Genomic DNA, 27,399 nt, shown 5'->3' with positions numbered 1-27,399 from the left:
GATGAGTGGAATGGACTCAGTAATCATGTTGTTAGTGCTAGGACATTAGAGAGCTTTAAGAGAAGATTAGACAGGTTTATGGATGGGGGTAATAGATGGAAATAGGTAGGTATATTTCATACAGGGACTGCCATGTGTAAGCCTGGTCGCTTCTTGCAGCTTCCCTTATTTCTTATGTTCTTATCTCTCTCTCTCTCTCTCTCTCTCTCTCTCTCTCTCTCTCTCTCTCTCTCTCTCTCTCTCTCTCTCTCTCTCTCTCTCTCTCTCTCTCTCTCTCTCTCTCTCTCTCTCTCTCTCTCTCTCTCTCTCTCTCTCTCTCTCTCTCTGAGTCGTAATCCTACTATTGTCTGTTAACAATGATCCTCCTTCCTTCGTTCCTCTCTCTTTCTCCCTCTCTCCCCTTTATCTTCTATTTTCATAGGTGACATGTATATAGAGCTTTTATGATGAACTTGTCAATCATGACCTTGAACTGAATGTCTGTAAAACAATTGATGTGGGAGGGGGTGTCTGGGTAGGTTGTGTAGTTGAGGATAGAAGTCATTTACATTGACAACTCCCACCTGAAATTGCTTTCACTGTAGCCACTCACTCATCCAACCTCTCAGATCATAGTAACAGGCAATATTGGGATTACCATGTCTCAGAGAGAGAGAGAGAGAGAGAGAGAGAGAGAGAGAGAGAGAGAGAGAGAGAGAGAGAGAGAGAGAGAAACCTTGCCATCTTTTGAAAATATTATGCCTCCTGTCACTGAAATGCTCCATATAATTGCTTTGCATATCAGTTGAAATTAGCATGATTTTTGGTAGAGTTTTCAATTTCACATAATGTATCATCATGAGATTGAACTGAGCTACTGGACTTATATTCACATTGTCTTTATAGTTTTATTGGGAGATTGTGTGGGAGAGAAAGTAGAACACACACACAAATACTGATCACACTGCCTGATTGTGTGACATGCACCCTGTTATTCCTCACGAGTCATACATTCTTATATTTTTATGTGAAATACTGCAGGATAGAGAATAATAAACTACACTAAAATTATATACCAAAACACACACACACACACACACACACACACACACACACACACACACACACACACACACACACACACACACACACACACACACACACACACACACACACACACACACACACACACACAAATATTAGGGTGGCATTTCATTACATGGATAAGACTATGATGAAAAAAATTATAGCCTATATACTATGTCCCAGAATGGAATATGCAGTAATTGTGTGGTCTCCGTATATGAAGAAAGATATAAAGAAATTGGAAAGAGTTTAGAGGGCAGCTACAAGGATGGTACTGGAGCTGAAAGGCCTAATATACAAAGAGAGGTTGAAGGAAATGGGACTGCCAACTTTTCAAGTTAGAAGAGAAAGAGACCTAATAACGATGTATAAAATAGTTAACTGCATTGAGAAGATAGACAAGCAGGTGTTGCTGGAAGAAGATAAAGCTGGACAGACAAGAGAGCACTCAAAGAAGATCAGGAAGAGTCAGTGTTTGAGGGACATCAAGAAGTACAGTTTTTCACATAGAACTGTGGATATCTTGAACGGCCTAAATGAAGAGGTTATTACAGCACCAAACGTGCATAAATTTAGGAAAATGCTGGATAAATCTAGATATGGAGACAGGACACTATGAGTCCTGCTCAAAACCTGTATTACACAACTAGGTAAATACACACAAAAATTACACTGGGAAATTTATCATATGGCCACCCCATCAACAGTGAACTCTTTGATCACAGGTTTTCGTTTGTTGTCATATTGCTTCACAAGCAATTGAAAGAAGAGTATAAAATATTATAGATTAGACCAATTTTTTTTGCAGATTTTTTTACATGGTCATTCCTTATCAAATTTTGAATGACATAGTAAGAATAATTTCCTAAAACTCTCTTGTTTAGAATTTTGTTTTATTTGGGAAAAATCAGCTAGGGTGGGTCATTTTCAATCCATGCTGCAAAGTATAACATTAAGAGGGGTCCAGGAAGATCAGTGCATTGCTGTGGCTGGGAGTAAATGAGCCATATGTCCGGCAGTGAAAATAGGGCAATGCGCACACCTGGCCACTTGAAACTAGCTGGTCACTAAAACCTACGATACTGGCACAGCATACAGTGTTTGATTTTCTACTGAACACGATTCACAGCCCCACTGTCAGATGACAGGCACCACCACCCTTGTGAAAAACTGTCATGTACATCACTCAGTTGACTTTAGTTAGTAATTCTGTAGATACAGGAAGAAATATTAATAGACGCTTCCATTAGTTAAGGTTCTTGGTCTATTTTCCTGAGAAGAGGAGCTTTTCAGGGCAGCAGTGGACAGAGCAGAGGAGAGGCATGTGAGGTGTGTGGCGGCAGCATGTGTTCATATTTAGAGTTTGCATGTATGAGTTCTTAGCCAACTGTAATTTTCTCCCTGCTTTAACTTCATGTAAACTGTAATATTTTCTCGCCCACACATGATTATGTGAAGAGATGATGCAAGAAATGCACTAACACAAAAAAAAAAAAAAAAAAAAGCACTGATCTGGAGTTAAAGTCACAGCCACGAAATGGAGTCGGATAAAATGCCTATTGGTTAACAAGATGCAAAATAAAACCAGAAAATGCAGCATCTTCCCTTCTTTCCCTTGCTTTATGTCACTTTCAGGTTCTTTTTAATGTGAAATGACAAGAAAAGAAATATTTCTTTATACAACACCAATTTTCTTGGTCTCAAAAAGCATTATATTCTATATTTTATTCTTCAAAATACATTCCTAATGGGAACTTAAATGATATTCTAATGCTCTACTACTCACTGATTGGTTGTTTGCCTTTTAGGCCTGGAAAGGCATTGGTTGTTTGCCTTTTAGGCCTGGAAAGGCAAAAGCTCTGCTGGGCACATATGCTTTCATTTGCCTTGCAAGCAAAGTGTTTTACTTGTCGGTGACACCACTGAAAATGCCTTATAGTAAGGTGAATGTGCAGTGTAGTTGTAATATGATGGCCTTGAGAGTGAAATGAGAAACATATATGAGACTGATCACATCAAGGAAGTATTTCACTGACATACATTTGGTTATACAATGATGAAGATTGAAAAAGAACAAAGTGTAGCTTGCTCTATATTGCAAAATGGAAGGAAAAATAGCAGTAGACATGACAAAGAAAATGAGGTGAGACCCTTCACACAACAAGCATATGCAAATTAGTGAGCTGTTATCAGATGGCAAAGTAGACTCATGTATGTAGACATGAAACATGCCATTCTGTACAGTAATGAATTGCTAATTTATTACATGAATTGCTAATTTATTTCTTTTATTTCATATGAAAAAAAAAAGTATTGTAGCTCAATAGAAGAAAAGCTCTGGCTGTGTTTTTCACCATATGTAAGTGTTCAGTATTTTGCAGCATCTGACTCAGGCTGCAACTGGAGCCACAACAGGAGACTGGCTGGTTATGTTTGCCCGGGCAGACTGTGATTCATGTGTCCAGCTGCAGTCTACTGTTGAAGCCGTCGCTGCTGTGCTGAAGAACAAGAAAAACGTGGCAGTGGTTGACCGTGATGACCAAGGAGGCCAAACCACCCGCAGGTTTGGAGTGAAGACATTCCCCTCATTCATACTGTGAGTAAAATGATCTTCATTCCTTATTACCAGTAGCTGCTTCACAAACAAGGAAGTGGGTTACTTTAGTTAGGATTAAGACAGGTGGTGAAGATCACAGAGAGTAGGAATAGTAAAGAACCAAGAGGGTTTACAAAGGGTAAAAATGTATGGATTTAATTTTTTTTTTCTACTCAGGATGACACTTAAAAACATTGATAAAAAAGAAAAAATTTTGTGTTGCACTCACAGACCATAAGAAAAGGTGTATGATAGAGTGAATTAGATAGCAACATTGGATTAATAATGATGTATGGTGTGGATAGAAATTTATTGAAGGAATTTAAAGCTTTTTTAATAAGGATGTAATGGCATATATGAGAGTAGAGTATGAGAGTTTTGGAGTACAGTGGGGTCTCATGACTAGCAATCTTCAGAGGAAGGAATAAATATCCAAAGCTCCCAAATTCAGGTCTCCTAGTATTAAATTTATGCATCCATACTTTTGTTTGACAACCATGACTGTGCCGCCTTGGCCACAGCAGCACCACTATTTCAACGAGACAGTTCTACATCCATACTCATCAAAGGCATCCTACACACTACTGCCTATTGATTCTGACAATTTGACTCAGAAAGTGGGAATGGTGCCGACTCAAAATGATGAGTCAAATGATTCCTTATGAATTGAATCGGTTTAATTCAGGAAGAATCAACATGATTCATGATTAGTGTTGATTTGCCACACTAATTTCAATATAATTGTTTACACCAAGCTAATTGAGTTGATTCAAATCATGACAATTCATGGTGATTCAGAGTCATTGATTCACATGGGCCCATTTCTTCATCAGTCACAGCCATTCCACCAAGGAGTGAGCATCATGTTTTCGGACAACCTGATCAATTTAGTACCAGAGAGATGTCTTACATATGATCCTTGTGATCCTGTGCACCAAGAGTGGGATGCAGTTTTAAATTGTTCCGTGTTAATTTTTAAAGAAATAAAAAAAATAAAAAATCCTCTGGATTGTTTACCAGATCTGGGAATTCACCTGAAGGTGGGACAGATCTTGAGTTATGCAAGGCCTTTGATGAGACATGACACAAATGCCTTAAATGTCAGAACCATAACCATTGTCAGATCCCAAAGTCATTTTTGGGCCCTTTATACTCCTAACCACTAAACATTTATGCCAGTGGATTCAGTAGCTGATTTCATATCATGAATTCCTTACACTGGAGGCTATTACAACAAACTTTCAGCAACCAGCTGCTCTAAAAAAAAATTCCTTTTCTTGATCCTTATATCAACAAACTTCGATTTTCATCAATAGATTGTGCAACTTTGTATATGTCAATACTTTTAAAATTGGACTTTTTTATTCACGTTAAAGAATCTCCAACAACCTTATGAGTGTTGCTTGCCTGTAAATACACTTGTTCCAGTTCCTGCTTGACAGCTGCCTTGAAAGATGCTGGAAGCTCTCTCAGAGATATTGTAAGTGCATGCAACTTTTAAAATTGTGTATTAACACTCAAACTAAAACCAGTAGTTATCTGTCTTCTGTGTGTTGGATTACTGAAAAAAAAAAAAAAACTATTCATGAAAGATGAAATGAAAGAAGAGCTGTACTAAAGAGAAAACCAGTCAGCCATTATATAACAAAAACAAGATTTGTAAACAAGTAAAAAAAACCCAAAGGAATAATTGGCATATGTATGCTGGTTGTGGAATGACAAAACAAAGATCTAAGCAGTTGAGCTACTTGATTAATGTCTGTGATGTGTGGAGAATCCACCTTTTTTGTATACAGGGTGTCCCATAAGTTTCCATGCATATGGTATCACGAACGCCATTACAGGCATAAATCCATGTGTTTGAACATTTTCTTCAGCAGTGGAGGACACACAATGAAATGTGTTTTCAACATAAAGGCAGTCATGTAGAGCATATTATATATAACCCTGTTGGTCCTTGGTGAGAAATATCATCTTGTGGACATTTCGTCTACTGTGGGCCAAGGATTGGAGTAGGTGCAGAGTAGGGAATGGTCTCATTATGAAGTGGCACGAGTAAACTAAAGAAGAGGATGATATTGGAAGTTTGTCTGATAATTGTTTTGTTAAGTAAGGGTAAAGAAATGACATGTGTAGGTTCAGAGAATCAAATGTAGTGTAACTTAGTGATCAACTGCACCATACTGAGGTGGTCTGACACTTAGAAAGAACAACAGAAAGGGAGATGAATAAGAATGTATATGAGTCTGGTAGATGAGGTGAATGCATTAAGACAATTTCCAAGGAAATGAAAAGATAGAGTACCACAGTAAGTGAGAGAAAAAAAGTGAGAGGAGCATGAGAGAATTGGAGCATGCAAAGAGAGACTGTACGAACAGGAATAAATGGGGATTTTTCTGTCATGACTACCCTCTTTAGAAACAGGCATCAGATATAGATACAGAGGTGGGTAGAGGCATATATTTAAGAAGTATTCATAATATTCTACTTAAAGAGTGTACCAACTTATTTTTTATCCTTTTCTGGGTCCATATCTCTAAACAGGTTCCGGCAAGGTCGCCTGTACCGCTACATGCTGCCAGCAGTGGATGCCACCACTCTGGAACACTTTGCCTCTGATGGCTTCAGAAATGCTCGGGCAGAGAGTGTTCCTCATCCCAAGACACCTTTGTGAGTAGGCCATGCCACTAAAGTTTCAGTGCAAATCAGTTGCAACACTTAACTTTTATGTCTGAAAGAACATATACAATCATCTCTTCTATGTTGTGTATAATTGTGACCCCCTAAAGTGCATGATATGGAAATACTAGAGCATATAGATCTGATTTGAATTGGTTCCCACGACACAAGACCCCACATGCAGTTTTCCCACATTTCACGTAATTTAGACCCACTCCATAAAGCACCGGACAAATATTAATGCTAATGTAACCAACTGAAATACACGTCAAACTTTTATTTTTATTAGTGAAAGGAGGATAAGAAATGCTACAATACAGTTGTGCCCTGAGAGTGCTGTATTTGACCGTACCCTTCTCATCTTCTTTACATCTCATTCATTCACATTTATTTGATGTACCTAATTTGTTATTCACATTTTCATTCCTTTCATCATCATTTGGCACATCATGGTAGAGATGTATTGATACTGTTCCCATAAAATTCAGTACCTTTTTATATCCTAGTTTGCACAACCAAGTATCACCTTCAAATCCCTCAAGTTTGCAACTGAAACCACTATCCACCCGAGCAAATGGATGAGGCTGTTGGCTGATACATTGATGGGAGAATTGTTGTTGACTTGTAAAGTGTGTTGAGGTGAGGGTTGAGTTAGTCTGCAAATCCCCTTGGGGACTACTCATGATAATAACTTGATTATTATTAGGTGTGGGATTGCCACAACTTCTCCAGGCTCACTGTGTTTGTTAAAATACTGAGAGATAACTGTTTGTCTTCTGTCATTAACTTTATTTTCATAGTTTTCACTCAACTGGTGGTTTAGGTGGTAGTGGTGAGTGGAGAGAGGATGACAGCACACACTCACTCAGCTGGTGGTGTAGGTGGTAGTGGTGTGAGTGGAGGGAGAGTGACAGCACACACTCACTCAGCTGGTGGTGTAGGTGCTAGTGGTGTGAGTAGAGGGAGGGTGATGGCACACACACTGCTTGTGGTGTGGGTGGTGGTAGTGTGAGTGGAGGGAGGATGGACACTAGTGACAGCACACACTCAGCTAAGTGGCATCTTATTTCAGCTGCACACCTAGAACTATTTTGTTTGATTTCATACTCCCATGTTGTGGGGAGAGGGTGTGAGATCCCATTTTAAGCTCTCTCTCTCTCTCTCTCTCTCTCTCTCTCTCTCTCTCTCTCTCTCTCTCTCTCTCTCTCTCTCTCTCTCTCTCTCTCTCTCTCTCTCTCTCTCTCTCTCTCTCTCTCTCTCTCTCTCTCTCTCTCTCTCTCTCTCTCTCTCTCTCTCTCTCTTTTTTTTTTTTTAAACAAATATTTACAGAAAGGCTTAAAATTCCACGTTGAGTATGGAATTATTTAAGAAGCCTATGATAGTATTATTAACAGGAATAACACTATACATATTTAACATAAAGATGATAATGCTAATACAATAATACAATAAAATAATAAAAATTTAAAGCACCAGTGGGGACAGGTGCGTGCTACGCCAGCTGTGGGCTGCCAGCTTCACCTGGTGCGTGGACATGTCCTGCACTTGGGGCGTGGCCGCCGTGAACATGTTCCACAGCCGCGAAGTCCTGGCTGTGTAGGTACGCTGGTATTGGCTAGAGCGAGATCGAGGCACCTTCACTAGCTCGTCGCTACTGGCCGCAGCTCTGGTGCACCTCTGCACTGTGTGTGGCAGCAACCTCAGGGAGTCAAGGTGAGGGACCCTCTGCACCTGAGTTTTGTGGCACACCACTAGCGCCGACACGTCCCGGCGATGCTCCAGTGACGTTACTGGTGGTTGGTGCTGTTGGTCCTCATGGGTGGCCACCAGACGCAGAGCTCGCCGCTGCACAGCATCCAGTCTCTGCATGTGGGTGGGGGCACTCGACATCCAGGACAGGGCACCGTACTCCATACATGGGCGTATCTGTGCCCTGTATAGCGTGAGGATGCCCCGTGGGTCGAGGGTGTTCGCCATCCTGCGCAGGGCAGAGACTCGGAGAGAGGTCTGGCGGGCGACGACACCGATGTGGTGATCGAAGCGTAGGCCGCGGTCCACAGACACGCCCAGGATCTTGATATAATCCTGAAGTGGCAGGCTCTTGCCTCCAAAACGCAGCTGTCCTGAGACTGCGTGTGAGGCACCTGGGGACCGCGAGATGACCATCGCCTGCGTCTTCTCAGGAGCGAAGTTTACCTGCCACATCTTTCCCCACTGCTCCACCAGTCCGAGCTGCCTGTTCAGCTCAGTGACGGCACGCTGACTGTCGAGGCGGCAGTAGGAGCGGGAGAGTGTGCAGTCGTCGGCGTATGCTGCCACAGATGACAGCTGCCGGAGGAGGTCGTCGATGTATATGTTCCATAGGACTGGGCCCAAGACAGAGCCTTGTGGAACTGAGGCCCGGACAGGTGAAGGCCTTGATGACTGCCCGTTGACTACTACCTGAAGGGTCCTACCCTGGAGGTAATCTTCGAGCAGCATTAGCAGGTCACCTTGGACACCCTTGGCGCGAAGCTTTTCAATGAGCCCCGCGTGCCAGACCCTGTCAAAAGCCCCAGCAATGTCCAGGGCCACCACAAGGGTGTCCAGGCCTTCTTCCAGGGCGTCTTGCCAGTCCTTGGAGATAATGAGGAGGAGGTCTGCGGTGGATCTGCCAGGCCTGAAGCCAAACTGCCTGTCTGAGAGGAGGTGGTTCTCGCTCAGGTGTTGGTAGATGGCAGCAGCCACTATTTTCTCCAGCAACTTGCCCATCACTGAGAGCAGGGAGATGGGTCTGTAGTTGTTGGGCTCAGACCTTGAGTTTTTTTTTATGGACCGGTACCACACGCGCTTCCTTCCATACTGAGGGCCACTTCTTCTCCCTCAGGCAAGATGTGAAGACGGTGGTGAGAGGAGCTGACAGCTCTCTAGCGCAGTGCTTGAGGAGCCGTGGGCTGACGTCATCCGGGCCTGTGGCTTTACCCACATCCACCGCACCAAGTAGCCGCTCAACCTGCTCTGCCGTCACCAAGACAGAGGTGACAGTGCAGTCAGTTTCCGGGGCCAGCTGTGGTACAGGTCGTGCCGAGTCGTCAGCCTTCATCTTGTTGGCGAAAAGCTCGGCGAGGAGTCTGGCCTTGTCTGCACTGCTCGTGGCGGTGGATCCGTCAGGTCTGGTGAGTGGAGGAAGAGTCTCGCGGTGACATGCTCCTTGCTGCTCCTTCACCAGATTCCACCAGGTCTTGTTGCCAACACCTGGGCCACTGAGCTTTCGCCTTCTGTCCTCCCTTAGCTGATTCCTCGCCCATCTGCAGATAGACGTCATCCTCTTACCCGCCTCCCGGTGCAGCGTCTTGTTCCTGCGTGACGGGTGTCGCTTGTACCTCACCCAGGCAGCATGCTTGGCCTCGGCAGATGCTCTGCAGCGAAAACCAAACCAGGCGGGATCACCAGGCCTGGAGAGATATACTCGGCAGGGCACATGCTGCTGTTGGAGGGCAAGGAGCCTGGTGGTGAGGGTGCGTGCCTTGGTCTCAGCATCTCCCATTAGGAGGGACTCCCAGTCCGTGTTCTCCATGTCCTGCTTCATGGATGGCCAGTCCGCCCTGTTCCAAAGCCAGACGGTACGCGGGATAGCGTCTTCCCTCGCCGTTTGCAGCTCGACCTGAGACAGCACAGCAAAGTGGTCTGAGCTGCCCACTGGTCCTAGCTGCTGGCAGCTGATGCTGGCTTCGGGTAGGTCTGTCACCACAGGATCCAGCAGCCCTCCCCGCTCGTGTGTAGGGAAGGTGACATGGTTGGTTAGGGCCTGAACAGTCAGGAGATTACTGAAGGCATCCTGCTCCATGTGGAAGTTCAGGTCCCCCACTATCATCACATGGGAACACTTGTGACGCTGGAGCAGGGTGTCGAGTTCCTCCGTCAGGAAGTCTAGCGGGGCTCGTCCTTGTCTCGGGGGGCGGTACATGACACAGAGGAGAAGCCCACTGTTATCTGCAAGTACCACCCTGAAGAACAGTGCCTCCATCAGGTGTGGCACGGCTACCTCAAGTTCCTGTGTTTGGAGGCCGTCCTTAAAACAGGCAGCGACACCTCCGCCTGCTCTATTTTTTCGGTCCTTCCTCACCCACAGGGAATAGCCTGATATTTTGCCGAACGTCGGCTCCACCTCATCACTCAGCCACGTTTCTGTTACTGCGACAATGTCAGCACTATGTCTCAGCACGAAATTGTGGCTAAGGTCACCTACATTGGTGCGGAGTCCTCTCACGTTGGCGGAGACCACGGTCAGGTGACAGCTGGGGGGTCTGTTCCCTTGCCTCCTCGCGTTGGCTCTCTCTCTCTCTCTCTCTCTCTCTCTCTCTCTCTCTCTCTCTCTCTCTCTCTCTCTCTCTCTCTCTCTCTCTCTCTCTCTCTCTCTCTCTCTCTCTCTCTCTCTCTCTCTCTCTCTCTCTCTCTCTCTCTCTCTCTCTCTCTCTCTCTCTCTCTCTCTCTCTCTCTCTCTCTCTCTCTCTCTCTCTCTCTCTCTCTCTCTCTCTCTCTCTCTCTCTCTCTCTCTCTCTCTCTCTCTCTCTCTCTCTCTCTCTCTCTCTCTCTCTCTCTCTCTCTCTCTCTCTCTCTCTCTCTCTCTCTCTCTCTCTCTCTCTCTCTCTCTCTCTCTCTCTCTCTCTCTCTCTCTCTCTCTCTCTCTCTCTCTCTCTCTCTCTCTCTCTCTCTCTCTCTCTCTCTCTCTCTCTCTCTCTCTCTCTCTCTCTCTCTCTCTCTCTCTCTCTCTCTCTCTCTCTCTCTCTCTCTCTCTCTCTCTCTCTCTCTCTCTCTCTCTCTCTCTCTCTCTCTCTCTCTCTCTCTCTCTCTCTCTCTCTCTCTCTCTCTCTCTCTCTCTCTCTCTCTCTCTCTCTCTCTCTCTCTCTCTCTCTCTCTCTCTCTCTCTCTCTCTCTCTCTCTCTCTCTCTCTCTCTCTCTCTCTCTCTCTCTCTCTCTCTCTCTCTCTCTCTCTCTCTCTCTCTCTCTCTCTCTCTCTCTCTCTCTCTCTCTCTCTCTCTCTCTCTCTCTCTCTCTCTCTCTCTCTCTCTCTCTCTCTCTCTCTCTCTCTCTCTCTCTCTCTCTCTCTCTCTCTCTCTCTCTCTCTCTCTCTCTCTCTCTCTCTCTCTCTCTCTCTCTCTCTCTCTCTCTCTCTCTCTCTCTCTCTCTCTCTCTCTCTCTCTCTCTCTCTCTCTCTCTCTCTCTCTCTCTCTCTCTCTCTCTCTCTCTCTCTCTCTCTCTCTGAGAAGGCTGGTTTGGCAGCTGCTGTTGTAGCTGCCACTGACACTTATCAGGGTAAGAAGGGTCACCTGGCAGACCTGCACCAATTCCTTCCTCTGGTTGTAATTTTTGTCCAGTAGTGCAAGGAGTAAGTTGGCTTTGGCAGTAGTTGCGGACCTTCCCCAGTGTGACCCTGTCACTTGCACTGAGGGTACCAGGCCTGCTACTGCTTTGTGCTGGTTGCCTCCTGGTGTGTCTGCTGTCTTGGCTTAGTCATTGCTTCCACTCCTGAGATTGAGTTTCCTCTTGAGTCCAATTTTCTTTTTCTGTGACATTGTACCTGTTGCCTTCCTTCCTCACTCTCATTTCTTGGGCTGGTGCTGGCACTTTCTTCATGTGTGGGTGGCACCTGCTCCTGAGTTGAGGTTGAGGTGTCTTGGGAAAGGCTGGGAAATACACTTGTTCACTGGTCCTGTTGTTTTGGTGGAATGTCTTGTCTCAGCCCAGGACCAAGGACTTTGAGATACACATTATCCTTATTTTCCATTATTCTCAACCAAACTGACTAAGCTTGTGTATTTTAATAGTTAATATTAGGTTTTGATAAATATTACAAGGGTTTTGCATCACTGGATGTATTATAATGATAAATCTGGAAAAATGATCATACAGTAAATCCCCGATATGACGAACACATATGGGGAAAGGTGGGTTGATGGAGCCAAAAATTTGCTATATCTGAAGTTTGTTAATTGTGATACATCTAACGAATGCAGTTTATTATTTATGGATGGAGTCGTTTGGTCATAGATATCCTCTCATCTCTCTTGATTCCCCATTCCACATTATATTCACAGCAGTTAATAACAGCTGTTTGTCTTGTATTGTTCAATAAAATACTGTCCTCATTTAAATGTAAAGAAAAAGGATGTGTACACTTCAAATTTCCCTTCTCTGTGTGTGTGTGTGTGTGTATGTGTGAAAGAGTGAACGTGTTTATGCAAAAGTGGGTGTGTTTGTGTGTGTGTGTATAGTACAGTATTCAATCATTACAGTTCAACAAGACAATATTCAGTCAATGGATCAAAAGCAATGAAGACAATTAAGCCTTTTCATTTGAATGACAAATGTGGTAGATAAGGGGAATGTGTACTATGTCCACACACACACACACACACACACACACACACACACACACACACACACACACACACACACACACACACACACACACACACACACACACACACACACACACACACACACACACACACACACACACACACACACACACACACACACACACACACACACACACACACACACACACACACACACACACACACACTCTCTCTCTCTCTCTCTCTCTCTCTCTCTCTCTCTCTCTCTCTCTCTCTCTCTCTCTCTCTCTCTCTCTCTCTCTCTCTCTCTCTCTCTCTCTCTCTCTCTCTCTCTCTCTCTCTCTCTCTCTCTCTCTCTCTCTCTCTCTCTCTCTCTCTCTCTCTCTCTCTCTCTCTCTCTCTCTCTCTCTCTCTCTCAGTATAGTATTAGTGTATTGATTTCTTACTGTCCCTTTCTATTACTATACTTTAAGTAATACTGTAGGACATAATAAGATTAGAGTACAGTGCAGTAATGAAATTTTGTTCTTACCTTGGAAGAAAACAATGTTTTAGTAGTGCACTGTACAAAGTAGAAGGAAGGGAGATAATGCAACCACAATACACTGTACAGAGCACACTGAACACATCCTTATTGCCACACGATATATGATGCTCTGAAGCCATTCTTACAAGCCATGTCTTGATGTGTGAACATGTGACAAAACATGATGTGCTGCACACCAAGGAAACTGTAACTATTAGACTCCTTCCTATGCCATTGAAGCATTAGATTACTACCACTTCACCTCCACAATGATCCTTTTTATTTATTTATTTAGGTCATCTGTTCATGGTGTTTTTCTTATGGATTGAGGATTTCACAAAATGTAACATATATCTTAATGTATTCTAGAAATATTTGATGCATATCAGCATAATTCAAAGATATGGTGGAAAAACTGTGCCTTGCTGTAGCTTTTCCCAGACATTATCTTTTTGAAGTACATGGAGATCCTGATGATACAGGTAGTTAGGTTTCATATGAGTTGCTCATATGGTGAATTCTTGTATAATGAAACACATAATTAATTAATAATGTTTGACCCTTATCAAAGGTAAGTTTTCAAGCTAAAATGTACACCTACCAAACACAACAAACACCTGTTTTACAGAATTGTCAGTAAAGCAGCCTGAAAGAGAAAATAGCAAACAAAGAACATGATTTCATATTAAATGTAAAATGCACATAACTCACCAAGGTTTAGTTAATGCATCAGAGAGGCTAACTCACTCACCACTCGTGCCCCTTAACAATTTCTACCTTCTTTGTAAGTGTTATTGGTACTCTAGCTCACTTAGCCTTACTGCTAGGGCTCACACTGGAACTCATTGACTGTTTGGGAGGCATAGTTAGCCCTTGAGGCAAAATAAGGCACATTTGATACACCATATGGTCAGTCACACACACACAACACCACACCAAAGACAACAAATGAAAGAACATGCCAACATTCTTGACCTTTTCCTAACTTCTAATCCTTCTGCTTATGCTGTCACCCTGTCTTCTCCATTGGGCTCCTCCAATCACAATCTCATATCTGTATCTAGTCCTATTGCTCCAGTCCTTCCTCAGGATCCTGCAAAGCAGAGGTGCTTCTGCTATTTTGCCTCTGCTAATTGGGGGGACCTGAGGAGGTATTATGCTAATTTTCCTTGGAATAACTACTGCTTCCATGTCAGAGACCCATCTCTGTGTGCGAAGCTCATAACAGAGGTGATTGTGTCTAACATGGAGATATACATTCCTCACTCTTTCTCTCGACCTAAACCTTCTAAACCTTAGTTTAATACAACCTGTTCTCATGCTATATATCAGGGGTTGGCAACCTTTTGAACATAGTGTGCCAGTTTATAATTCATGCCACTTTTTTACTACCTTGCGTGCCAAATGTTATTTTTTCAGCCCTATATGTAGCCTACGAAAATGAAAATCATAATTATACACTATGACTGAGTATGTAGTGACCATTGTAATTAAAGTAAAATGTATTTTTCTCCATATACATAACATAAATGTGACATTTTTTGTAGCATTTATTATTCTTAGTAACTAAAAATATACTTCTTTATTTTAAAATTGTACTCACATTATTAATGCGATCCTTGCCCTTGCTTCCCTTTGGCCAAAGTTGAAATTTCAGGTGAATATCTGGACACCTTGAGCTTTACACAACCCTCAGAATGATCCGTTGTAAGGTTGCTGCGATGGGGATTGAGGATGTGCTTCATGTGTGAAAATATCTGCTCGCACTGATATGTAGATCCAAATGCTGATAGCAATGCAAAAGCTACTTTCTTCATGCAACTGAATTTATCAGGCAGTGATGTCCAGGAACTTAATATGGAGGCTGCATGATCAGTCGTACTAGTTTCCAATATTTCTCGAAGATCCTTAAATTTAGCTGACCACAATGATGATGCCTGAAAGTCAATTAACTGCATTTGCAACTCCTCAGTTTCCATCCACTCAAAAAGAGATGCGTCCAACTCACTGTATCTAAACGTGTCTGGTCTGATTAAAAAGGAAAACACTGGGCCGATGTTTTGGAAATCTTTAAATCTGATTGAGAACTCAGATTTCAATTCTTGCATGTACACCTGAAGATCAGTAGTGTTGATAGGATGAGTTGCAGATAAGTTTTTCAAGTTTTTGAAGTAACGGAAAGAACCATTTTTAATATCTGATGAGTAAACTGCAAGCTTTGCAACAAATGCCTTCCAAGTATCATACAAGTCCATCACTGTTTTTCCTGCACCTTGCAAGAGAAGACTGAGGTCATTTAGATGTTTGGTGATGTCTGAGAGAAACATAAGTTTCACAATCCAGTCTCTGTCCTCCAGCTCAGGGTAGCCTTGGCCTTTTTCTGTTAAGAAAAGCTTGACTTCATCAAAGCATTCCACAAATCTCTCCAATACCTTCCCACAGCTTAGCCACCTAACACTGCTGTGCAAGGGTATATCTTTGTAAGCACTGTCCACCTCTTCAAGGAAAGCTTGAAACTGCCTGTGCGTAAGAGAAGAGTGTGCAACAACAAAATTCACTACTTTTGTTACAGTAGCCATCACCTTGTTGAGATCAGAGTTCGAGATTTTGGCACATAAATTTTCTTGATGAATTATGCTGTGCAATTTCAAAATGGGGTGTCCAATTTTATCCTCAACAAGCTTGGTAAAACCCTTGTTTTTTCCTACCATAGCAGGGGCACCATCTGTTGTAACTGCAAAAATCTTTCTTATGTCAACCCCTCTCTCCTCAAAATGGTCAGTGAATGTCTTCAGTATGTCCTCCCCCTTGGTAGTGCCATACATAGGTTGAAGACAGCACAGCTCCTCGTGTATCTCTGTGTCACTGTACCTGGCAAAAACAGCCAGGCGGGGAATGTCATTTATATCCACGCTTTCATCCAGGGCCACACTGAACACAGGTGTAGTTGTTAAAGCAACAGTTTGTTGCTCACCTACATTAGCAGCCATTTCAGAAATACGTCTCTCCACGGTCCTAGCTGAGGCAGGAATATCTTTTATCCTTGAGATGATCATGTGTTTGTTTGATATGCCATCAAAAAGCACCTCAGAGCACTCTAGGAAAGCTGCTTTTATGAAATCTCCATCAGTAAAAGGCTTTCCATGCTTGGCAATACACAGAGCTAGTTTGTAACTGGCCTCAGTTGCATTGATTTTGCTAGCACTCAGATTCTTAAACACATTACTTTGTTTCTCATAGCGGGATACTGCTTTCTTAATCGCTTCAGTCTTGTCTGCACTGTCCTTGAAAGTCTTCTCGTGTTTTGTTTCAAAGTGTCTTTTAACACTAGATGTGCGGCACACGACATTTTCGCAGCAGAGAGCACACACAGCACGATCATTCTGTTGAATAAATCCAAAGTCATTTGTCCATGATGACTGAAATGATCGGACATCAAGTTTGACTTTTTTCGCAGTAGCCATGATGAGAGTAACTAGCAAGAGCGTCACTCAGGGCAGCTAAATAGTCACTGAAATAGCAGCGCTGCTTGACTGATGCGTCACCAGCGGCGGGGGCCAACGTGTCTCATACTCGTCTACATCTCGCTGTGCTCACGTACACCTCATCGCGGGTACAAAACATTTTCGTTTTAATTTAATCATTTTAATATATCAAAAGAAAGAATTATTTAGAATCATACGAAAATTTAAATCATAATTGTAAGGATGTACAATACACATTCTCTCTCTCTCTCTCTCTCTCTCTCTCTCTCTCTCTCTCTCTCTCTCTCTCTCTCTCTCTCTCTCTCTCTCTCTCTCTCTCTCTCTCTCTCTCTCTCTCTCTCTCTCTCTCTCTCTCTCTCTCTCTCTCTCTCATTATTTCGTTGCTTTACTTTTTTTTTTTTGCTCCATATCACGTGGCGTGCCATAGGCAAGCACTCTGCGTGCCAAGTCTGGCACGCGTGCCATAGGTTGCCGACCCCTGCTATATATGATAGAGAGGTGGCCCATAGAAAGTAGTTGAGCCTTCCATCACCTGAATCTTATGTGGTTTATATTTCTGCCTGGAATCATGCCAAGTCTCTTCTCCAACTATCCAAAACTCCTTCATTAGTAGAAAATGTCAAAATCTTTCAAGATCTAACTCCCTTCATGACTTCTGGCACCTAGCCAAAAACATCTCCAATAACTTTGCTTCTTCATATTTTTCTCCTTTACAGTATTTCAACCTGATGGCACTACTGCCATCTCATCTATCTCTAGAGCCAAACTCTTCACTCAAACCTTTGCTAAAAACTCAACCTTTGATGATTCAGGACTTGTTCCTTCCTCTTCTCCACCATCTGACTACTTCATGCTACCCATTAAAATCCTTTGCAATGATGTTTTCCTTGCCCTTACTGGCCTAAACCCTCGGAAGGCTTATGGATCTGATGGGGTCCCTTCTATTATTCTCCGAAACTGTGCCTCTGTGCTTGCACCTTGCTTAATCAAATTCTTTCAACTCTATCTGTTATTATCTACCTTTCCTTCTTGCTGGAAGTTTACCTACATTCAGCCTGTTCCCAAAAAGGGTGACTGTTCTAATCCCTTAAAGTGCTGTCCTATTGCTTTAATTTCCTGCCTACCTAAAGTTTTTACTCCATCTTTAGCAGGAAGATTCTTAAACACCTATCACTTCACAACCTTCTATCTGATCGCCAGTATGGGTTCTGTCAAGGCCATCCTACTGGTGATCTGGCTTTCCTTACTGACTCTTGGTCATCCTCTTTTAGAGATTTTGGTGAAACTTTTTCTGATGCCTCAGATAATATCAAAAGCTTTTGATAGAGTCAGGCACAAAGCTTTGATTTCCAAACTACCCTCCTATGGCTTCTATCCTTCTCTCTGTAACTTCATCTCAAGTTTCCTTTCTGACCGTTCTATTGCTGCTATGGTAGACAGTCACTGTTCTGTCACTCAGGGTTCTGTCCTGTCACCCACTCTCTTCCTATTATTTATTCATCAGTGATCTTCTAAACCAAACTCCTTGTCCTATCCACTTTGCTGATGATACTACCCTGCACTTTTCCACATCTTTTTGACAACATCCAAACCTTCAGCAAGTAAACAGTTCATGCAAAGAAGCCACAGAATGCTTGACCTCTCTAATCTCTATAAAATGTTTGATTGGGGCAGAGCAAACTTAGTATTATTCGGTGCCTCAAAACTCAATTCCTCCTCCTATCAACTCGACACAACCTTTCAGACAACTATCCCCTCTTCTTTAGCGACACTTAACTGTCCCCCTCTTCTACACTGAATATCCTCGGTCTGTCCTTTACCTATGATCTAAATTGGAAATTTATGTCTCATCTCTGGCTAAAACAGCTTCTATGAAGTTAGGAGTTGTCTCTGCCAGTTTTTCTCATCCCCCTTGCTGCTAACTCTGTACAGGGCCCTTATCCATCCATGTATGGAGTATGGTTCACATGGAGTTCCACTCATATTGCTCTTTTAGATAGGGTGGAATGAAAAGCTTTTCGTCTCATCAACTCCTCTCCTCTAACTGACTATCTTCAGCCTCTTTCTCATTATCACAATGTTGCATCTCTTGCTATCTTTACCACTATTTTCATTCTAACTGCTCTTCTGATTTTGCTAACTGCATGCCTTTCCTTCTCCCATGGCCTTGCTGCATCCTTATTCTGTCCCTCTCTTTCTAATGCAAGAGTTAACCAATATTCTCAATCATTCATTCCTTTTTCTGGTAAACTCTGGAACCCTCTGCCTGCTTCTGTATTTCCACCTGTTTATGACTTGAACTCTTTCAAGAGGGAGGTTTCAAGACACATTGAGTAATTTTTGACTAACGCTTTTGACTCAGTACGGGGACCAGCACCTCAGTGGGGCTTTTTGTTGCTCTTGGCTGGTGCCCCTTCTACATTAAAAAAGTAACACTAACAGATCCAAGCACCGATCAGTGACAGGTATTGTAAACATGCTTCTAAGCAAAATGATATAGTGAGAGTATGATAACCTGTAAGGGTTGGAGTAGTGAGAAACATTGAGTTCAGTTTAAAAGGGAACTGGCAGGGAGAATAATTGTTAGGTAGGAGATAAGGAGGGGGTGGCCAGTTGTCTTCTGGGGCCCACAAACTTTGTCTCTGTACATCTGAATCATCATACATCACCATGCAGCCTGGATGTGTTAGCGGGAGGGTGCAGGAAGGCACACGTTTTATTTAAACTTAAGCTCGAATCATCAGATTTTTGCACTCATACAAAGAAAGTAGTCCCTAATGTACACGTCTTCTATCATTGGTTTATCATATAATGGAACCTCCCCATGCACAGCTAAAGTCATAAGTGGTGATGGATTATTTTTTATGTCTCTGTTTATCAAAATTTATTATCTCAAGATGGCTATATTCATTAAATGTTCTTTTTTACAGTGATGATTTCACTGAATGGTGTGCTGATTGGCTGCGAGAAAACCCAGAGAAAGCCTGTCTGGGACTAGGGATTCTGGCCGTGGTGGTTGCAGGAGCAGTGTTCTTCTGTGTGCAGTCCTCAAGACAAGCTGCTGCCACTGCAAACAAAAAGGCAAACAAGAAGAAAAAATAATTGAGAGAAATATGTGTTTGGCAGGCCAGGGATAAGTAGCACTAAGATGTTATTTATTGTGATAAGAAGTGAGTGATGTTGCTGGATGTCCATGGTGTCAATCTGTGAATACATAGCAGATTGTTGTATGAAAAGGAGTCCTTTGTACTTTTTTACAAACAGGTTGATTGTGATCACGTCAGATTTTAGACAAACATGGAAGTCATCATAATGCACGTTTTGATACACAAACATTTGTTTCATTTGTGATGCGTCAACGTACAGTTTTTGCGTGTGTCATCTGTATAAAGAAAGGAAGCCACATATTGGTATTCTGATCGATGTATTCAAGAGATATTTTTTATCTCTTTTCATTTCAAAGCATTTAATTTCAATGAAGCCTTGATGTGAAGAAAATGCATGGTGTAATATAACATGCTGTACAAATAGTGTTGGCTTTCTTGTTGTGATTTCATTTATATGCTTGAGAATGATTAATACTTTCATCAAATTCACAATATTAAACAGACAGGTTTTCTTACCAAATTAGCCTTTTATTCAGCATCCAAATATCTAAGTAACAGTCAGTAGTTCTCTCAATGTGTAATTAGTTGCCAGGCACTTGAACAGTATTGGTCTCTGGCAACAAAACTCAGTATTAATTTTTGTCTGGTACTGAGCAGCAAATTGACTGATGGATCTTGCACCACTAATATATATATATGAAGTCTGTGTATAAGCTTTGTTAAAATTGTGGATTATTACCTACAACTCAGTATATCAAATGGAATGGATATAATTTAAGAAAAAAATCTTTCACCTCCATTCCAGAACTGAATGGATTTAAGACACATGGCTTGTGGCATCTGATCTGTTTTAGCCTCAAAACAATTCCCACTATTACTTGCAGACTTATCATCACTGAGTACTCAGACAGGCTTGCCAATCAGTCAGTCTCTCTCTCTCTCTCTCTCTCTCTCTCTCTCTCTCTCTCTCTCTCTCTCTCTCTCTCTCTCTCTCTCTCTCTCTCTCTCTCTCTCTCTCTCTCTCTCTCTCTCTCTCTCTCTCTCTCTCTCTCTCTCTCTCTCTCTCTCTCTCTCTCTCTCTCTCTCTCTCTCTCTCTCTCTCTCTCTCTCTCTCTCTCTCTCTCTCTCTCTCTCTCTCTCTCTCTCTCTCTCTCTCTCTCTGCAGGACTTGGAAGAATTATTAAAATTACTCACAAATATTCAGCCAAATTGGATGTCTACAAGGCCCAAATATAGTAACTTGCAACTTGCACTTCTGATAAAGCAAAATGTAGTAATTTTCAGCTTGCTGATCTAGGTCTAGATTCAGTAGTAGCTGGGGAAGTAACATGCTCAACATTGATACAAGATACACAGGTATATTGTGTGTGTGTGTGTGTGTTGAGCTCCATTCCATTATGTAATAATCTGCACAAGTTACATTGCTACAAACAAATTTGATTTTAAACTGACCAGTTTGCAAAATAGAGTCCCATTTTCCCATTATTTCTTATGGACTAAATGCACACTTTTTCTTGTGGAGGTGCCACAGGGTCGGCAGACACTGACCTCAATCTTCGGGAAACCACTGCTTGTAGGATTAAAGTTTCCCAGCTAAATGTCACCACAGAATATGAATTTCATAAGAAATGTGCATGCTAGACTAGGTGATGCAATGCTTCTTTGGGTTTGGAGAAGAGTGCTACTAGCCTCCATAGCTCTATCACTAGCAGAAGCTCTTGTTGTAATGGTACATATCACTGGCCTATATCACCTGCAGCACCATGTTAATGTGGATCAACAATTCAGTGTCAATAAAATGGCTGTACCATCTATACTTGTATAAAGATTGAGCACTGAAGGCCAAGTAAGCAACATATGACAAAACAACGTAAGCTTGAATAATTTTTCGTCTGCAAGATTGTTTTCAGTTGACTCTTTAGTCTTTTCTCATGTATCTCATGTTAATTTTAGTACAAATCTATTAACACTCTTAAGTGTTGTGTTATAATGTTTAGTAAATATATCTACAGTGCAATCCCAAAACTCTTAAAACAAGTGATAACAAATGTTCACAATCAATGCATCAATGATGCACTGAGCCACATAAATATACATGCTTACATACATACATTCCACTGTGCTACATAGAGTAAATGAGTATGAAATAATCATGGTGGCTCACTACATTAAAGAAAATAAAAATCTTCATTGTTCATGAGAGAAAGAAACTGCAAGGATGCTTTACATAATATACTCACATGAAAATGTACATGTATAGGCTCAGAAGAACAAATGGTGGTTTCTGTGATGACTCTTTGGCAAAGTACATTGCATCATAATTTACTGCTCCATTACCAGCAACTCAAAAGCGGGAATCATCCTGTACCCAAAGCACATCACCAATTGTTGAATTCTTGTCCAAATATCAAAGGTCAACTTTAACACAGGATAAAATTTTACATGACCATGCAAAGCATTCTGTCCATGAGAAAACAGTTTGGGAGTATTCACTTCTGCAGTTGAATAAAGGCAAACTAGGTGTTATAATTATAACATACTGTTTGACGTAAAGACTGCTCTACCATTTTGGTAATTTGTGATAGTATTTCTCCTATTCTCCTTATTAAATGAGACACAACTCGCAAGTGACATTAATTCCTATGACCCTTGTTCACACAATATCAGAGTATTCACACAACTTCTTGAAAAAGGTACCTTTAGGTTGAGATGTTTTATGACACTTCACTTTTAACTGAGAGAAGGGGAAGGAGTCAGATCCAGAAAGTGGTTTGGGCATAGTCAGGTCAAGATGTTCTAGAAAAGACCTAGCTGTGATGCAGTGATCTCAGTACCAGATTCACAAAGACTTTGAAATTTAAAGCTCCTGCTGGTGCTTTAAAAGTTCCTCTTATGCATCAGCTGTATTAAGTGTTACCATATGATGATCTTATGTTTTAATGGTAACATTGTTTTGTTATAAAAATGTGTCCTGTATAATTTCATGGCATCAAGCAAGGAATGCTTGAGCTTCATGCTGGTTAACAGCTTCTTCAGCCTCATTCTTACTGATGGGAGGATATGTATTGTGCCTCTTTGCTTACATTTTCTCACAAGATAGACTTTTATTTCATTCACTTGTTGCATGTTTATGTGATCACTATGTGGTTATGAACTCCTTTTTCTCTACATTTCCATGGTAGCAAACATGAGGCACCCAAGCTAGAGAAAGACAAGGCAAGGAGAATGTTTTAGGGTATGCCTTCATTTCACACAGACTGCCCTTCTATCAAAAGTAAAACACACAATGCAAACTAATTCTTCATAGTAAGGTGTGGAAAAAAAAAAAATTCAAACACTAGATTTTATGGTGCACCAGTTTGCATTTTACATTATTGTCTTGGAACAAGTGTGTACAAAGTTCATAACCACAGCACAGTTTGAGGAATGCCAGGATATGGGAGATGAGTCAAAATACATGAAAAGAAAAGTGTATGGACACTCCCTATCCAAGGAAAGAGAGAGAGAGAGAGAGAGAGAGAGAGAGAGAGAGAGATAAAAGACATCATCAGGAGAGAAAAGTACAGGATATGGACCAGGAGTATTTGAGGTACTCCTATCATGAAAAAAAGTTTGTTTCCATAGCTTTACACTCATTTATTTCTTATATATATATATATATATATATATATATATATATATATATATATATATATATATATATATATATATATATATATATATATATATATATATATATATATATATATATATATATATATATATATATATATATATATATATATATATATATATACACATACGTACGTACACAGTGGAACCTCGGGTTTTGAACTTAATTCATTCCAGAATGCTGTTTGAAATCTGAAATGTTAAAAAACTTAAATTATTTTCCCCATGGGAATCAATGTAAAATAGATTAATCCACTCTCAGACGGCCATCCACCATGTCTTAGCAGGTAATGACTGATGCTCTCACTGCTAAGATGGCTGGTCCACAACATCTCCAGCTTAGAAATTTTTTATCCAGAAAGGATATAATGAATGAACTTAGTGACACAGAACTCATGAAAAGATATTGCTTAGACCATGCAGGCATTCTCTTTGTTATCATTCAAGTGAGGAAAGCCTTACAGAGGGACACCACAGAGAGGAGCAACCCACTCACTGCCTGAATGAAGGTGACATCTTAAACATTTTGCTGCTGGGAAAAGCTACAGGGAAAATGCAGTTATGCAGTAGTGATAGCATTGTGGGTCATAGGGAGACCCACAGGAGGCTAGGGATTACCGCTGAACATTGAACCTTGTTTGGTTACATCAAGATTCTTCAGAGTATCACATTTCACTTATTTCATAGATTCATTTACTGTTTTATCCTCTGTATCTCTCCTCCAAATATATGAAAATGAAGGAAATATTTATAGAAACTATAAATTAGTATTAAATGGCAGCTTTTTGCTATGTCTTGTAGTATTTGAAATCAATTAACTTCGTTCGAATACTGAATTATGATACAACAACTGAAGCAATTATGAGTTGAAATTTTTATTAAAAAACCGAGGTGTTTGGAAAGGGAAATGTTCAGTAACCAAGGTTCCAATATATATATATATATATATATATATATATATATATATATATATATATATATATATATATATATATATATATATATATATATATATATAATTTTTTAATGGATTTTGAGTTGAAATTTAGGAAAAAGGTATTCATAAGAAAATTTTATAACTATAATTATAAAAAAAAAAAAAAAATAAGGCATATCATCTTGAAATGCATTTTTCAAACATGTCACTGTTTGAGAGGATGTGGCTCATCATTACCTTCTTTAATTTCAAATATAATTCATGCTTTCTAATGTGCAGTGTCTGCAGAAGGATTTGATTAACCAATTTTTGTAATACCACTTTTCTTGTTTTAGTGTGATATTGAACAAGTTACCTGAAAAAAAAATATATAAATATATTTATCCATAACTTCCAGCTATCAGGAACTTTCAATTTCAAGACAATCAATTTTATTTTATTTTTTTTACTTTAAAATGAACATATTAAGAAAAATGATCGATAAACATGTGACATGATAGTTTTTCTTTTCATTTTTATTATTTTTTCATAAACATTACATAGGTTTTGGATTTTTCTTTTTCTGCTAACAATTCATAGCATTATCTGTTAAATAAAACCAATAGTACATCAACCATACCAATATATTTTAATTTTGTTTTAAATGTATTTGAATACTGAATATCCATAATATAAGAAAAGTATGGAATCATCAGAAGCACAGTATTTGAGTGATTGGGGTACTACACAGTGAAATGTTGTTTCAATAATACTGCATTAAATTTACATCACTGAAGACCATTTCATTATACAGATATTCCAGTATTACACTCAGATGAAATACCTCACTGGGCCATAACACATAGTTGGAACATGAATACAATATCAAAAGTTATATGATGTACTTTGATAGAAAATAAAGAAAATTAAAAACAACCTTTAGTGAATCGTGCTTATCTTGTGATATCTGTATAGCTGTGGTATATACCCATCTCAGGCAAATGTGTAACATTTTGTTTAGTGCTGCATATCTTTACCATTTCAGCTGCAAATGTACCCTGGTTGAGCTTGAGTAAATTATGCACATCCCTTTCTTGGAAATGTTATTTGTAAATATGTGGTATGATTCATGTATACTGCACTCATCTATCACTAGTACCATGTGTATCTGACTGACTGTCATGAATACGTTATGTGTGTGATTATAACTAACATCCTGGTAAAAGCCTTACTTTATACACATTTTTCAATATGAGAAAAAATCAAAATTATTTTAGCAAAGTTTGTATGTATATTTCCATGCAACCATAGCTGATATATATATATATATATATATATATATATATATATATATATATATATATATATATATATATATATATATATATATATATATATATATATATAGTAGACACCTGTCAAAATGGTGATTACTCACAGGGAGGGCTCATACAGACTGGCAAAGGTGGGTGCTGTAAACTTGCTTCCAACCCAGCTGTGATCTTCCTGAACATTTCCATTTGTATTGTGAGACACATAGGGACTGTCTTCACCTGTCCTCAAAAGATAACTCTAACTTTTCACACAACTCTACATGCATCTAATACACATATACCCTTCATTCAAAATTAAAGATTATAAATGACAACTCCTATACTAGTCTCAGTCCCCATCAGGGGGAGGGGACTACAAATGACCCCAGGCTAGACTGCTCTTTTTTACAAAAACCTCTACAACATTCATGACCTTTGATATAGTTTTCAATCTGTGGAACACCACCTCTCCTCTGCTAATTCTTATCTTCTTTTCCTCACTGAATTGCAGGTGTCTGAGGCAACTCAGTTGCCCCTTCTGTGTTCCCTTCTCTATCCTGGATGTCGAGTCTATGTGTGCAATGACTAAACTTGCTTATGTCCATGCTCTTGAACCTTCTGAAACTTCCACCATTTGGCTTTTACTTCAGAGTCATTCTCAGACTAAATTTATCTGTGCTGTACACCTCTCACCTAACTCCTCTGACTGCAGAAAATTATTTGACTACTTAATTAACAAAGTGGAGCATATCCTCTCTTTCCTTATGCAGAGATCTCCATTCTTGCAGACTTCTGTGTTCACCATCAACTTTGGTTTTCCCCTCCCTTCACTGACCATCCTGGTGAATTAGGTTTTAATTTTACTATTCTCCACAACCCAGAGGAACTTGTGCAGCAACACCATACTTGTATTCCTTGGATAGCTCAACATTCTTTACCTTTCTTTAACCTCTAATTCTTCTTTTTCTCCATTGGGCTCTTATCACAACCTAATCTTATCCTATCCCTCCAATTTGCTCCTCAGGATTCCCTAGAGCAGAGTTGCTTCTGGCATTTTGCTCTGCTAATGGAAGATCAGAATAATACCTCCTCAAGTGGAGGACCTGAGGAGGTATTCCGATTTTGCATGGAATGACTATTGCTTCCATGCAAGTGACCTGTCTCTGCGTGAGCATGTAACAGAGGTAATGGTGTCTGGCATGGAGGCATACATTTCTCACTCTTTCTTTCTCCCTAAACCTTCCAAACCTTGGTTTAACTCTACTTTTTCTTGTGTTATACTTGATAGAGAAGTGGCTCACAAACAGTACTTGAGCCTTCCACAACCTTAACCACATGCACTTTATATTTCTGCCCAGAATCATGCCAAGACTGTTCTTCATCAAGCCAAAACTCCATCATTAGAAGATGCTAAAATCTTTATAGATCTAACTCCCCTCATAACTTCTTTCCCTCCTTTATTTCAACCCAATGGCACCACTGCCATCTCATCTATCTCTAAAACTGAAATCTTCACTCAGACCTTTGCTAAAACTCTACCGTGAATAATTCAGGGCTTGTTCCTCCCTCTCTTCCATCTTCTGACTACTTCATGCTACCCATTATGATCCTTCACAATGATGTTTTCCATGCCCTTGCTGGCCTTAACTCTCAGAAGGGTTATGGACCTCATTGGGTCCCTCCTATTGTTCTCTGAAAC

The 27,399-nt window shown here is 40.7% G+C and overlaps 1 protein-coding gene across 2 annotated transcripts in view; it reads left to right on the top strand.

Moving 5' to 3' along the window:
* The window catches only part of LOC135110865 (uncharacterized), a 65,632-nt gene extending 42,738 nt beyond the window's left edge, over window positions 1-22,894 (top strand). Inside the window, exons 4-7 of one of the 2 annotated variants that reach the window (XM_064023483.1) lie at window positions 3,447-3,661; window positions 6,206-6,331; window positions 9,207-9,495; window positions 19,623-19,863. In XM_064023483.1, the coding sequence (XP_063879553.1) occupies window positions 3,447-3,661; window positions 6,206-6,331; window positions 9,207-9,495; window positions 19,623-19,625 (633 nt within the window). In that variant the 3' untranslated portion in view covers window positions 19,626-19,863. Of the gene's footprint in view, window positions 1-3,446; window positions 3,662-6,205; window positions 6,332-9,206; window positions 9,496-19,622 lie in introns of both variants that reach the window. The other variant, XM_064023484.1, reaches the window with a different exon arrangement.
* Window positions 22,895-27,399: the final 4,505 nt, after the last annotated feature.

Source organism: Scylla paramamosain, chromosome 21 (genome assembly GCF_035594125.1).
Source record: "Scylla paramamosain isolate STU-SP2022 chromosome 21, ASM3559412v1, whole genome shotgun sequence".
Classification (NCBI taxonomy): domain Eukaryota; kingdom Metazoa; phylum Arthropoda; class Malacostraca; order Decapoda; family Portunidae; genus Scylla; species Scylla paramamosain.
The sequence above is the reverse complement of the archived record's forward strand: the minus strand, read 5'-3'. Positions and strand labels throughout refer to the sequence as shown.